The sequence below is a fragment of the Microplitis demolitor genome, chromosome 3 (assembly GCF_026212275.2).
Source record: "Microplitis demolitor isolate Queensland-Clemson2020A chromosome 3, iyMicDemo2.1a, whole genome shotgun sequence".
NCBI lineage: Eukaryota > Metazoa > Arthropoda > Insecta > Hymenoptera > Braconidae > Microplitis > Microplitis demolitor.
Genome location: NC_068547.1, coordinates 2,951,588 through 2,966,332, shown reverse-complemented (window position 1 = coordinate 2,966,332; position 14,745 = coordinate 2,951,588). Strand labels below are relative to the sequence as shown.

The 14,745-nt window shown below is 34.0% G+C and overlaps 3 protein-coding genes across 8 annotated transcripts; 1 reads left to right on the top strand and 2 right to left on the bottom strand.

The window, feature by feature from the left end:
* Positions 1-362: 362 nt before the first annotated feature.
* On the bottom strand, positions 363-5,968 carry LOC103576559 (probable ATP-dependent RNA helicase DDX17). Of its 5 annotated transcripts, none has more exons than XM_008556834.3 (8): positions 5,779-5,968; positions 5,058-5,411; positions 4,325-4,978; positions 4,071-4,243; positions 3,948-4,007; positions 1,978-2,220; positions 1,695-1,883; positions 363-851 (listed from the first exon to the last, which is right to left on the bottom strand). In XM_008556834.3, exons 1-8 carry the CDS (start codon positions 5,793-5,795, stop codon positions 814-816), a joined length of 1,728 nt encoding a protein of 575 aa, XP_008555056.1. In that variant the 5' UTR covers positions 5,796-5,968; the 3' UTR covers positions 363-813. The 5 variants fall into 5 exon arrangements, with proteins under 5 accessions (XP_008555056.1, XP_008555055.1, XP_008555054.1 ...); XM_008556833.3 differs by having other exon boundaries at positions 364-851; positions 1,695-1,898; XM_008556832.3 differs by having other exon boundaries at positions 364-851; positions 1,671-1,883.
* Positions 5,969-6,818: 850 nt separating this feature from the next.
* On the top strand, positions 6,819-9,737 carry LOC103576558 (Golgi pH regulator). The gene is made up of 8 exons (XM_008556829.3): positions 6,819-7,011; positions 7,103-7,266; positions 8,174-8,280; positions 8,360-8,770; positions 8,847-9,028; positions 9,095-9,280; positions 9,351-9,416; positions 9,501-9,737. The coding sequence occupies exons 1-8, from the start codon at positions 6,970-6,972 to the stop codon at positions 9,702-9,704; spliced, it is 1,362 nt and encodes a 453-aa protein (XP_008555051.1). The 5' UTR covers positions 6,819-6,969; the 3' UTR covers positions 9,705-9,737.
* LOC103576557 (neutral alpha-glucosidase AB) lies at positions 9,738-13,645 on the bottom strand. Of its 2 annotated transcripts, XM_008556827.2 has the most exons (5): positions 13,548-13,645; positions 13,333-13,417; positions 12,815-12,904; positions 10,208-12,750; positions 9,738-10,128 (listed from the first exon to the last, which is right to left on the bottom strand). In XM_008556827.2, exons 2-5 carry the CDS (start codon positions 13,347-13,349, stop codon positions 10,016-10,018), a joined length of 2,763 nt encoding a protein of 920 aa, XP_008555049.1. In that variant the 5' UTR covers positions 13,350-13,417; positions 13,548-13,645; the 3' UTR covers positions 9,738-10,015. The 2 variants fall into 2 exon arrangements, with proteins under 2 accessions (XP_008555049.1, XP_014296733.1); XM_014441247.2 differs by having other exon boundaries at positions 13,333-13,607.
* Between the last annotated feature and the right edge of the window lie 1,100 nt (positions 13,646-14,745).

Genomic DNA, 14,745 nt, shown 5'->3' with positions numbered 1-14,745 from the left:
TTTTTGAATTTTTTTAAAAACGAAAAATAACAAATAAAAAAGTATTTAAAAAAAAAACTTGAAAAATTTTTAATTGTCTACTAATTTCGGGATCATTTTTTATTATGAGTGCGAATGTAGCAGACATCAGACAAATTTAAAACTATTAATAGAATAAATAATTAATAAAATTAATTAAAAAAAAATGCGCATTTAAAAAATTTTAAAATTAGTAAGTGCATTTTTTAAAAATTTTATTTTGTTAATTATTTACTCTATTTATTTATAATATTAATATCTGTTACATTCACATATTTTTTTATTTTTAAATTAAAGGTAAAAATAATTGTCCATTTTTTTAGTCAGCTAACAAAGTTTATTTGTTAAATTCAATTAAATACTGTACAATTATTGAATTTATTATTATTATTATCGTCATTTTTTTTAAGTATCTAAATACACAGGAATGAATAATTAGTAGCTAAATTAATTTATTAAAATAATACATTCCTAAAAATATGTCGAGTAAAATAAAAGTATTAAAATTATATGCGCGGTTTTTCATTCATCAAAATAATTATTTGAATAAAATAAAATTGATAAGAATAAAAAAAAATATATAATAAAATTTCAAAGATTTTTTATAAAAATGTCCATAATTATTAAATAAAATACACGACATTAAAACTGACAATTGAAGTTAATCGACTTGTATAATATCAAATAAAAAATATTATTGTGCTGATGTTGTCGCAGTAAAGATAATTTACGCGAATCAATTAGCGCAGTACTGAGTCTTCGCGTTAATTAATGCTGAGATTCTTTTGATATTGATCACCTCTCGCTGCTCCAATAACTCTTGCCAATGATTTCTGGAATACAATAAAAAAATTTACTTTAACACATTGACCAATAAAAAAAAAGGAATAAATTGGTATTTTGAGAAATAAAATAAATAAAAATCCGAGTCTGCCGAGTATTCATATTTCGCGATCTCACGATGAATATAAGGAGTGTTTGTAAATGCTGTTGTAAAATAATCGACGAAGGTATGTGTGATTTAAAAATTGATACCCCTGATCATAATACGATTAATCAAGTCTACACTGACGAGAATGAATCATTTATTTTCTGTATTAAAATAAAAAAAGTGTGTGACTTTAATGACGATTAATTATTTCGTCAAAATAGACTTGACGTATCGTGGTGGGAAGATCTAAACGAACCTTCGGCAGAGCGGAAGTTCGGCCGCTAGCGGTGAAAGCCATTGGTGGAGTGCATGGGCTGTTGCGGGGGCAGCTGATAGTACGGCAAGGATGGTATCCCATTAGGGTAGCTAACCCCCAGGCCGCCGCCGCCGGGACCGGGTAGCGGTGGCATCGTCGTGATAATATTCACGTTCGGTGAGGATCCGTCCTCACCGTGACGTTGATGAAAACTTGAGGCCACGGTTGGCCCCGGCAGGCTCGCTGATCCCGTTCGAAGTAGATGGGGCACCATCGGACTTTGCCGATGATGATGAAGTATCGTGCTTCCCGATGACCGTTCTTCCGGTTCAGAAGGCAGAGGTGGCAAGACAGTGATTGGTGGTAAAGTTGTAGGAAGTGGTGGAAGAGGAGGAAGAGGAGGCGGTGCGGAATGAAGCGGAGTAGGTTTTATTGTCATAGTCCGAGTCGTAAAAGTGTCCTCACCCGTTGGACTGGCCGACGACTTGCCTGAGCGGTTATTCACAGGACTTCGGCTTCTCGAATAACTTCGGCTGTAGCTTCTTCTGCCTCGTCCGTTGCTTCGTTCTTTGCTGAAACTACGACTGCGGCTGCGACTGCGACTGCGACTACGACTCCTTGAGTAGCTTCGATCCTTTCCAGTCCGAGGGCCACGTGCTCGCCATCGGTTTCTACCACCTGAATTAAATCCGACTATTGTCGTTTATATTCTTTACTTAATTATTTTTTCAAAATAAATTCGTGTTTTTTTAATTTATTTATAGAAAATTACCTTTCTGTCGTCCAAACATCCCAGCCCGACTATCCACTAGCTCTAGTAGCTTTGGATTAATAACCTGATTAGCCTCTTTTAATACTTGTATTAGGTCATTAGCTTTATTTGAATTATTGGGTGTAAAAAATGTGTAGGCCGTTCCGGTTTTTTGACGGCGACCGGTACGACCGATACGATGCACATAATCTTCAGAACATGATGGATAGTCAAAGTTTATAACGAACTTAACGTCTTCAACGTCTGAAATTTATAAATACAGTTAGTAAAATTTAATTAACATAACTTATTAATAATAGAAATTCAGCATTATGTGGGTGGGTAACGCGTATTATCTTTTTTCCTATTTACATTAAAAGGATTTACGCGTTCAATTAAACCTTTGATTTTATAATACCATAAGCTACAGTCCCTCAGACATTTAAATTACATGATTAATAAATTTATAAATTATTTTAATACACAAGGGACTTGTTTAATTTATTCACGAATAAAAAACTTGTTTTCTTTTTTACAAACAAATAAGTCCCAAATCGTGCAGATAAGCAAGCAATTATTTTATCTTTTTTTTTTCTATTGATAAATGAACACAAATATGTAAGTATAAAATTAAACAATAATAATAATTTAAAAACAAGATATTTTTTTCTGTTATTCTTTACAATAAGCTTGGATAGCAACAAAATTAACAATTAAAAAATTAGACAAGTAGAATTTAATATTTAATAAAAAGCAGCGATAATTAATATTAAGGACCGAAGCTTATGACGGCAATGCTCTACTATTTTTTACTATAAAATAAAATAAAATAAAATAAATAATGTAGTGTTAGATGATGATGATGATGATGATGATGATGATGATGTGTGAGGCAGATGAGAAAAGAAAAAGGCCAAAAGAATAAAAAAGATAATATACATGAGGTAATAATTAATAATAAGAGACCCAGTACCCGATCAGGGAACTAGTACTTGATCACTCATATATTTTTATATCTATACTTACTAAATTCTACTAAATATACATATACAAATACATGAAATGATCAAGTACTAGCTCCTTGATTGGGTACAGGGTCTTTTACTTTAGGAAAAAAAAAAAAGAAAAAAAAAAATGTACGAAATATTTGTGATATGAAATAATTTGATTGGACTGTCATACTAAAGTAAGGCAGCGGGCGAGTGTCGATAGCAACGTACGGGCAGGGCCTGGCTGTATTGAGCTCACTCCAGCACAGCCTTCGCCACCGGTTGCTAATGGGAGCCACGAGAGGCCTTGGCATCCTCTAGCATGCCATCGGCTCGTGAGAGATTGGTACTGGTGACCGCCGCCGTCGGGCGGGCCACTATTAGCTCAAGTGACCAGTAGACATGTGGGGAACTCTAGTGTATGTATCTAGAGTCTAGAGTGGCAACAACGACTCGGCCAGCCCAGATGCCATATGACGTCGTAGACGGTAGAACCGAGGTATCGTCGACAGATTTATTGAGGGCCCGATTAGGACCCAGACTGGCCCATCACGGAATTGATGTATAGAGGCACGCGCAGCAGCCACCGCAGACAATGCAAACTAGTGCACCACCGAATAAACAGACGGCTGTGCACCCCCGTTTGCTTTGCATTACCCGGCGTGGACCTGCGCGCAATGTGCCTCTGCAATCCAAACAAACATCCAGCCGCGTTAGCTATATTGTTTCATCTTATATTATATTTTTTTAACTCTTAATTAAATATATATTTTTTACTTAATCATTATAAACTATTTATAAATAAATAAAAACAAAAAATTACACTTTAAGTAATTTAACATCTACTACTTTAAACAATAAGTCAATTAAAAAATTAATAAACATCAAAGTTCTTGAAATTAAATGAAAAGTTATTGATAATTAATTTAATTCTAATTCAAAAAACTAAATAAATATAATAATTATAATAATGTGAGAAAAAAATTATAGATTTAAACTTACCAAGTCCGCGAGCTGCTACGTCAGTTGCTACAAGAATCGGAGCCTTACCAGTTCGAAAATCTGATGAAATAAAAAATTAAAAATAAGTTCAAACTTTTAATTGAAGTAATTAAAATTTAATACCTTGTAAAACCCAATCACGTTCTTGCTGAGTTTTGTCGCCATGAATGCACACAGCTGGCCATCCATCGCGTTTCATTTTCCGCGTTATTTCATCTACTCTACGTTTTGTTTCAATGAACACAATTGTTTTGTTTTCATTCTCAGCCATTATTTCCTTCAACAGCGTGCTTAGTCTGCAAGTAATTAAATATATCAAACTATTGGTAAAATTAACTCAATTAAAAGCACGGAGAGACATCAAACAGAATGCATACTTAGTTTCTTTTTCATAGTCTTGACAAACGTCAATTATTTGTAGAATATTGTGGTTAGCAGACAATTGCAAGGACCCAACATTAATCTGCGCGTAGTCTTTAAGAAAATCTTCCGCTAAATTTTTAACTTCTTTCGGCCACGTGGCGGACCACATGAGTGTCTGTCTGTCGGGTCTAATTTGTTCGATTATTTTCCTTATTTGAGGCTCAAAGCCCATGTCCAACATACGATCAGCCTCGTCTAGAACTAAATATGTACACCTCTTCAAATTCGTCCGACCCGACTCAAGAAAGTCGAGCAGCCGCCCAGGAGTGGCGATGACGATCTCCACACCACTGTCTAGATCTCGAGCCTGCGAACTTTTCGGAGCGCCTCCATATAAACACGTGTTCCGAATACCAGACGTATGACCAAAGTCATCCGCGACCTGTTGAATTTGTTGAGCAAGTTCGCGAGTCGGCGCTAGCACTAAGGCAATGGGTCCATCTTTACGAAGAAGTTTCGGCTGACTGTTGATATGAACAATTGCCGGTAGGATGTACGACAAAGTTTTACCGGAACCAGTTGATGCTATTCCAACCATGTCACGTCCACTGAGAGCAATTGGCCATCCTTGTGCTTGAATCGATGTAGGATCTTTGAAACCCTGACGTCTAAAATGATGGGGAAAAAAGATAAATATATAATTGGTATTAATTAGCCCATTAATTACTTGTCATCATTGATGCTTACTTTATTTCTTTCATAACGTAATCAGGAAATCCGGCCTCTTCAAAACTAAACACTGGGTTGGGAATATTTTTACCTCGGAGCGTAATTTCCTTTTCACTTCTATACTGTTCAATGTTACGAGGATCACGATTTAATACAGCGTCACTAGGTACATAAAAATCTTTTTTGAATGGCTCGAGACGGCCTAAATCCCATCGTGGTTTCCTCAGACTAGCTCCAGGTTGATTACGACCGCCTCGATTGTTTCCACCTCGATCTCGCACACCGCCATTTCCCCAACCACGTCTGTCACGAGGTGATCGGCTTCTCGAACGACTTCTAGATCGGCGACGTCGGTCACGATCTCGGCTGCGGCTGAAAAAATATTTAAATAATTAATTAACAACAACTATAATTACGAGTAATTAGACAATCGATACTCGTTAACTTCTGCATAATTATTAAATAATTAGAGCGTGATTTAATAAATCCATACCCAGGTGATTTTTAAATATATTCGTCGAAAAATAATATCGAATATTATTTAAAATGAAGAGCAGTTGTAGTAATTAAATGAGAGGCTAAATTAAATTTAGAAATTTAATTAAAATAATTCGAGTATTATGATTTAGTTTGGAAAGCGACGCGGTATAATGTAAAGAGAATTACAAAGCATTCGGACGCTGGGTACACTCTTTCGAACACATTGTTACATTTATTTATTTATTTAAATAAAACTCACCTTCTAAACCGGCCCATAATTATTATTGCACTTTTATACTAAATATCGGAGTCGTTGTGATGACATATAAAATAACTTTAGATTTTTATGGAAAAAAAAATATTATAGAAAAAAAACAGTGTGTATTTTGCGGAGTGTTAGCAAATCAGGCGAACGCGCTCGATGCGCTCGAGTATAGAATAAGATGGAGTTACTTTTCGCCGCTAGAGTTCGCGCGTAATATTGCAAACTCACCGACAACATTAAGGCGGTGCTCAACGGTTTGTAGCGAAGGATATCTAGAATAGATGGAGGGAAAACGCATGTTGCCGAGCATTTTGAATGTCCGCGGTAATTATAAACTACTGATAGAGGAATTAGTAAGCGTGGTCCTCTCCTGCCGTAATTGGGAGTACTTTAATCGAAAACATCGTTAAAACATTTAGATATTTTTGAATATATTTTTAGAAAGCCAAAGATAGTGTAATCTGCTCGTATCTGCCCAACGTCGATCAAAACTTTTTATGGCTTTTCTACTAGAGAACATCATAATGAACAAAAAACGTTAATGGTATGATGGGTTATTCCCAACAGGAGCAAAGTTACAGGTCACTTCTTATAATATTACATAGACAGTGTTATCTGCCCGCATCTGCCCGTATCTGCCCGATGTCGATTACTCAAAAAATAAATTATTCCTAGAACTTTTTATGGCTTTTCCTACTAGAGGACATCATAATGAACAAAAAATGTTTATGGTGTGATGGGTTATTCCTAACAGAAGCAAAGCTACAAGCTACTCTTCATGAATTGTCATCCTTATTCATCTCCATTAACCTCCATTTGTCTTCAACTCAAAAATTAAATTTTTTTCACGATTTTTTTTTTTTGGTTTTTCCTATAGAAGACATCATAACAAACAACAAACGTACAATAATTTCATCTTATTCTTCACATCAATACTAATTTCTTCGAAATTTGGTTTTCGAATAATTAACTCTGCTCCAGATGTCCCCTCATGTCTATTCGCAAACGCACAACGAAATTCGTCACTAGTGCTTTTGATTCTCTGATCTCAAAAGAAATAACACACTTGGAGTAAAAACCACGTTGCACAAATGTCAAACAAACCAACCGATGAACCTAAAGATAAACAAAGACAATAATGTGATAAATAAATCACAATAATCACAATTAGTTTCTTTAGTTATAATGGGATTACTCGAGGATACCTTCGTTATTCTTATCACGCAGGTAACTAACATCAGTCACTCACGTATTTATTTTATAAATTTTCATTAGTTTATTAAGATTCCCAATTTTTATTAATAAATTAATTTTCCAGATCTTTTTCTTCGCCGGAGGATGGGTCTTCTTCGTAAAAAAATTATTTCGCGATTATGAAGTTCATCACAGATTGGTGCAATTAATTTTTTCAACTACATTTTCTTTGTCATGTACTATGTTTGAGTTGATAATATTTGAAATCATTGGTATTTTAGATTCCAGGTAATCTCTAGATCCCTAAATAATTATCATTTTTATTTTACATAATAAATTTATACGCAGTTCCAATATCACAATAATAATTAACATTATTATTATTGTTTTATTGGTTAGTTTAACTTGCATAAACTTCACTGATAAGCCCAGCAAGTATATTAGAAATGAAACCATATTTAAAAATATTCAACACCTTTAGGTCTTCGATTCTTCCCTAATACACTGTAAAAAAATTAACTTTTAAAAACATTTTCTTAAGTTGTAAATCAATAAAAATTATTACATTATTAATTCGACATTTACCTTGAAGGAAAATTTCCTTGACAGCTGAAAATTGAAATTTATTTACAGTACTTAAAAAAAAAAATAAGATCAGCATATCTCGAGCTGAACTCAGATCTCTGCAATTAAGAAAATGATTTTGAATGAAATTTTCAAATTTTGGCAGTGTTACAATTATACTCACAATATCTCTACTTGAAGGAAGTAGCTACAGCTCTAATCACTCTTAATTTTACTCAGCCTCAATTCTACTCACAGTTTTTATTACTCAAGTTTAACTACTCAGTTACAAACTTTACTCACAAAGAATTGCTATTTTATCGTTAGGCTAAAATACGTGAATTGTAGCTGAGTCTAGTTGAAGCTGAGTAAAGTTGTGAGTGAGTATAGTTGTAGCTACTTCCCTTGAGTAGAGATATTGTGAGTAGAATTGTAACACTGCCAAAATTTTTGCTCTAAATATATTGGATTGAAAATTTCCAATAACATAACTCTTGTACGAAGAAATTACAATTTTTCTAAGTCATTTTTTCTCTCTGTGATGTATGGGATTACAGTGAGCATTGAACTCGATTAGGAAAACCGTAAATTTCTTGAATATCAAATTATTATTATTAATTTTTTGTCATAGTTCAAGATACTTTCATTGGAACGTTGGACTCTACATGTTACTTTTTATGGTAATTGTCGTAATACCATTTTACATAGCATTTTTTATTATAAGCAACATTAGATTCGGTAAGAATCACTTGCATTAATTTTTCATTACCAATTTTGCTAAATAAAAATTCTAATTACTCTGCAATAACTTTTTCAGTAAAACTAAATTTGATCCAGCCATTGACAATATTTATTTATTTATTTTACTTGTATCTATTTTGGAAAATTGGCGACCCCTTTCCAATTTTAAACCCTACTAAGGGATTACTATCAATAGAACAAGGCGTCAGTAGGATAGGAGTAATCGGAGTAACTGTAATGGCACTTTTGTCTGGTTTTGGTGCTGTCAATTATCCGTATTCTTCAATGACCTGTTTTATGAGGCCTGTATCTTACGCAGACGTCCAAGCTATAGAGAAAAGACTCTTGCAGACGATGGATATGATTCTCGCTAAAAAGAAAAGAATCGCTTTGGCCAGAAGAAGTGAAGGAATATCCAAAGCTGAGACGCGCTCGCGTTTGTGGGGAATGTTGTCACCTCTGACGAGTATGAAAGAGTATACGGAGAGTATGTTCAATTAAACACTCACTAAACCCGTCAATTAAATTTATTTATCACTCCCTGTATTTATTCTTTATTACAGATGTAAAAAAACTTGAGCAAGAAGTCTCAGGATTAGAAGAATTATCTAGACAATTATTCCTAGAGGCGCATGACATACAAAATGCTCGTGAACGATTAGAATGGGCGGCAACTTGGCAAGGAAAATATTTTAATTTCCTCGGTTACTTTTTTTCAGTTTACTGCATGTGGAAAATATTTATCGTAAGTTTGAAAGTATTTACCATCAATTTGAATTTGTAAAAAACCCGCTGATAAATTTTTTTTCAGTCGACAATCAATATAATATTTGACCGCGTAGGAAAAAAAGACCCAGTGACCCGCGGGATTGAAATAGCCGTCCACTGGATAGGTTTTGATATCGATGTTACATTTTGGTCACAGCACATATCATTCTTTCTCGTCGGCTGCATCGTCGTGACGTCCATACGCGGACTATTACTTACACTTACGAAGGTAAATATAAAATAAATAATCAATTTATTTATTTATTTATTTTATTTATTAACTCGTTTCTTTATCTCAGTTTTTCTACGCCATATCCAGTAGCAAATCGTCAAATATTATTGTGCTAATACTTGCCCAAATAATGGTCAGTATATTTACATTTATATTAATAACAATATTTTGATAAAAATGCTGAGTATTTAAATCTATAGAGTTATTTTAATTACAGGGAATGTACTTTGTATCATCGGTACTTTTAATGCGTATGAACATGCCCGCAGAATATAGAATAATAGTGACCCAGGTACTGGGAGATCTGCAATTTAATTTTTATCACCGTTGGTTCGATGTTATATTTTTAGTGTCTGCATTGTCGTCAATTGTATTTTTATATCTCGCTCACAAACAAGCTCCTAGTGAACGTACGTTGTAATTTTTAAAATAAAATAATTATTTTATATATATATATATTTAATAAATGATTTTTATACTTATAATTAATTACATAATGCATAGTTTTAAAGTATTCACAGTGTAAAAAAATTAAAAATTAATATAGAATGACAAAAAAGGTATCTTGTATATGGAAATATTTATGCTATCTTTCGAATCTAGTGATATTTAAATTTCATTTTTTTTTTTTTTTGATTACATTATCTAAAACAATATTAACTACATGTGATATTGCCACTAGTAGCGTGTGTGTGTTAAATATTTAACTGTTTGTATTTATTTAACACAGTGTTAACGTATCAATTCAATTGACCACTCTTCCCCCATATTTACACCGGGCTTGCGTATTATTAAAACATTATTGTTTGAGTTGTAATTTAATTCCAAGCTGCCATTCCTTGTACCTAAAACAACAATTGGCATCATTAATAACAACAATAATTATTATGATTGTCTAAAAATTTTAAAAAATCGGATACATACTTTCAGAAATAAGATTTGCTGATTTAACACCCAGGGGAGGGTTAGCGATATCTACTCGTTCTAACCAGCTAGCTGTTGAAAAGTTTGCTAATTTATCAATGTGTTTAGATGAAAGTGTCTTTCCATCGAATGACAGCTTAAGATAAACATATTTTCCATGCCGGTACTCAAAGCTGGACTCGTCATCGATGTAAAGAGTTCCTGAGGCAGATCCCGATTTGTCAGCGATTACGAATAAAGTGTAGGGATCATTTTTCATGGCAACAGTGCTACGACGTAACCGCATCTTACGTGGGACGATGGAACCACTTCGTTGGAACACCGGGATATTGTGAAGAGTCACTGGTACACGGACATTGCCTGGAGTTGAGTAATTCTCCATAGTTTCAACATCATACCAGTCGTCTTTACCCTCACCCGGGAAGTAAACATTAACTTCTGTGACAGATGGCTCGAAAACAGGATGTACAAGAATAGAATCTCCAACAAGTAATTGGTCATCAATTGAAAATGTCTTTACTTCTGAGGGATAGTGTGCCCACATTGGTCTTATTACTGGACTGCCAGTTACTTCATGTTCTCTAAATAGCGTGTACCATAATGGTAAATATGAATATCTCATACGAATAGCGTCACGTACTATCTTAGTCGTCTCGTTATTAAATGTCCAAGGCTCGCGTCGTTTTGTTTCGATGTGAGAGTGCTGGCGGAAGAACGGCAACCAAGCGCCAGCTTGATTCCATCTTATGAATAATTCCGAGTCTGGATTTTTGAAAAATCCGCCGACATCAGCACCGCAGAATGACATTCCAGCGACAGCTGTTGATAGGCACATTGGATAACTTATACGCAGATGCTGCCACTCAGCGGCATTGTCTCCAGTCCAAACGGCAGCAAAACGTTGCGATCCAGCAAAGTGGGATCTTGTTAACACGAAAGGTCTCAATGTACCACCGGAACGTTTGTACAAGGCTTCGTAAGTTACAAGAGTAAACATCAGACCGTTAATGTTGTGCACATCACGATGTTCCCAGTTTCCATAATGGATCAGGTCTTTAGGCATCGTCACTTCAGGACCATTGAAAACACTGGGTTCATTCATGTCGTTCCAAATGTAAACGTCGTTTGTAGTACCGTGGAATTTATCAAGGTCATACTGCTGTCTGAAGTAGTCTCTGACTACTGGGTTGAAGAAGTCCAAGTATGATGATGATCCCGGCCAACACCAACCCTCGTAATCTTTTCCATCTGCGAGTTTAACGTAGTACCCATTATTCTCAGCGTCTCTGTGAACAAAGTAACTGCTGTCACGTTTTATGTGCGGGTCAATAATGACAACCAATTTTCTGTGCTTGCTTGTGAGGTCTTGAATCATCTTCAACGGGTTCGAAAACTTGTTTGGATCCCAAGTAAAGTATTTTTTATTGTCGGTATACTCAATGTCCAGCCACATTACATCCATGGGAATGTCATTGGCATCAAACTGCTCGGCTATTTGAGCGACTTCGTCTTGGTCATTGTAGTTCCAACGTGACTGATGGTATCCCAAGCTAAACATTTGTGGTAATGGAGTGGTTCCAGTCAAAAGAGTGTATTGGCGAAATGCGTCCAATGGTTTTGGTCCCAATAAGAAAAATACATCGATAACACCAGACTCAGACATAAAATGAGTATCTACACTAACTTTTTTAGTATTACCAGGCACTAAATTTACGATACTGTCAAATACATTGCTGTCGGCACTCGATTGAACGTCGACCCATGTTTCAGCGGCATTGTGCCAGAATACTCCCGACGTACGTTCTTTGCCGTGAGCATACAGCACAGGAATAGCTCCATAAAGAGCCATACGTTCGTTAACTTCGTACTCAAAAACATCTAAATTGTACAGTCTGTAGGGATCGATGCCTTTGGTTGTTTTTAAAGCGAACGCGTCTGCATGTTGAGGAATACCGTAGGCATGCTCAGCATCAGGAAAACTGAAATCTAAAGCAATAGCTTCTGGTCCACGTGGTTTTGAGTCATGGAAAGATTTGAAGTTTTCTTCCCATGCTCCTGGATCGTTTTCGGCACCATCACCAGGATACTGCGGTGGCTCTGTTACTTCTTCGGCTTCACTGTCTGCTGGCTGGGAAGATGATTTGGTTCTCAAGTGCTCGAATCTCATGAGACCACGTGCATTTGTTGAAATAACAAGCTGGTCATTGGAGTACAGATCAACTTTGAATGGACTGAAGTAGAGAATTACTTTATTCGCACCACTTTTAACAGTCACATGATCCGTTGTCTTCTCAACTAATTGCAACTCTGCGTGTCTCGGAGCTCCTTGCAGAGCATGCTCTACCTGGTACCGAGGCTTCAGAGGTTCTCTTTCATTTACAAAAAGCCTAAATGTATTATCTTCAAGTGCTGTTAATTGCAATATATATGACTTTCCGGTGTCTTTATTGAATAATACTCCGTACAAAATTGAATCATTTTTATCTATCGTGTCTGGCAAAAGCTCATAAGGTGTTTTACCAGGTTGTACACCACGACACCGTCTAAAAATATTTAATTTATAAATATTTATTTAAAATTTTAAACTCCTAAGTAAATATAACATACCTGCAGAAACTCGACTGGTCGCATGTTTTAAAATTCGTCCTATCAACTGCATTTGCAACTAAGATGACACACAGAATGCCGATGCTCAATCTGAAATATCATAAATACGTAATTATTATCATAAAAAAATTTTTATTTGTTGTTTAAATAACGAAGCTATTATTCGTAGTCATGTTAAGTAAAAATAACTTTTAGAATAAATAAAAAACTCGGAAAATAATATCGGGTTTTAAAATATAAACCCATTTAAATCCACTTTACGCAAGAGCGAAGACTCTTGTCCTTGAAGTAAAGTTAAAAAAAAAAAATAAAATAAAAATATAAAGCTCCTAAGATGCGTGGTAGTGACACGTCACTACTTGATAACTAATAATATTGATATTGAAACTAAGTTTAATGGCCGAAATTTAAAAAAATTTATAAAATGATAAAAATAAAAAAAATCATGATGACTTTATTTTTTAAAAAGAATTATATTTACTAAGTTAATAATAAATTATAAAATAATATAAACTCACTCCAAAAGCGAAGCCATATTAACTGACTTATCTCGATATACTTGTTCTCAATCACTGCGTCGGATTATCGCAACTCATTCCATCTCTAAAGCATGAAATATAAGTTTACTATCTTATTTTTTAGAATTATCTAAATTATTTATTAACTGGTTTTTTCACAGCTCGCAAAGTTTAATTAGAAAGATTTTAATTAATAATTCATTTAATGTACTCACAAATAAATATATTAAGGTTATAGTATAACTCAACCCGGCAAGCGCATGGAATTAGAACAGATAATTTTTTTTTATGTATAGATTGTTTTTTATTTTATTTCTTTCATGTGAATTACGCCAGTTTAGTTGCGCGCGCAAGCGCGGGTGGCTACTTCATTTGAATATTTTTTTTTTTTTTTGAATATTATTCTGTGTTGTGACACCTGAAGTTGTGAGTTTAAATTTTTACAGTAAAACAGTAGATCCAGAAAATATTTATGGTAATTTTCAATAAAATAATTTTATTTTAAATGAAGGTTGGATCAGTGGAAAAATTTCAAGCGCAAAGGAAGGGGAAAGAGGAATTGGAAATGTGGGAGCAAGAACGCGACTGAATACTAGTCTGAAGTATCAACTAAGCAGATAAGAGTTAGAGGTAATGGAGCAAGAAGAATACCCTCCAAAGTTTGAACTGAGATTCATATTTTTGCTTGACTTTTAGGTAATTTTTTAAAAAGTTTTTTCGGTAACATCTCGGTAATATGGGTGTGAATGTAGATAATACTGAAATGAGCAAACGTCTAATAATTTTTGAATTTTTTTAAAAACGATAAATTTAAGAAAATAAAATATTTAAAAAGTTGCTCCTATAGTTTTTTAAATTTGCTACATGTGCATATTTTATTTTTAAATTAAATTGTTGAAAAAAAAAAATTTTAAATTGTCTACTAACTTCAGAATCATTGAATGTCGCAGACAAATAAATTTTAAATTAAAAGAAAATGCGTATTTAAAAAATTTTTTAATTAATAAGTGCATTTTTAAAATTATTTACTCTATTTATAACTTTAAATTTGTCTGATGTCTACATTCAAACTCATTCAGATTCGGTTTTAAAAATTTTTTTAATTTTTCGACATTTAAGATCAAGAATTTCAAGTAAATTTAATTAATTCAGTCAAGAAATAAATTAAATAATTACCAGTTAATATTAAAATGTCAGTAATATTTGAAAATAAATCATCTTTTGATTGCAGATGTCTGTCTTACCATCTCTATGGTTAACTCGTTAATTTACATGTAATTGATATGGTGACTTTGAGATAAGCGCAAAGTTTATGTAATAACTCATACATCGTTCTGCAGCTCTGACTTAGTAATTATTATTATCATTATTCACTATCTGAATAATATTAATACACATAAGAAAAAAAAAACA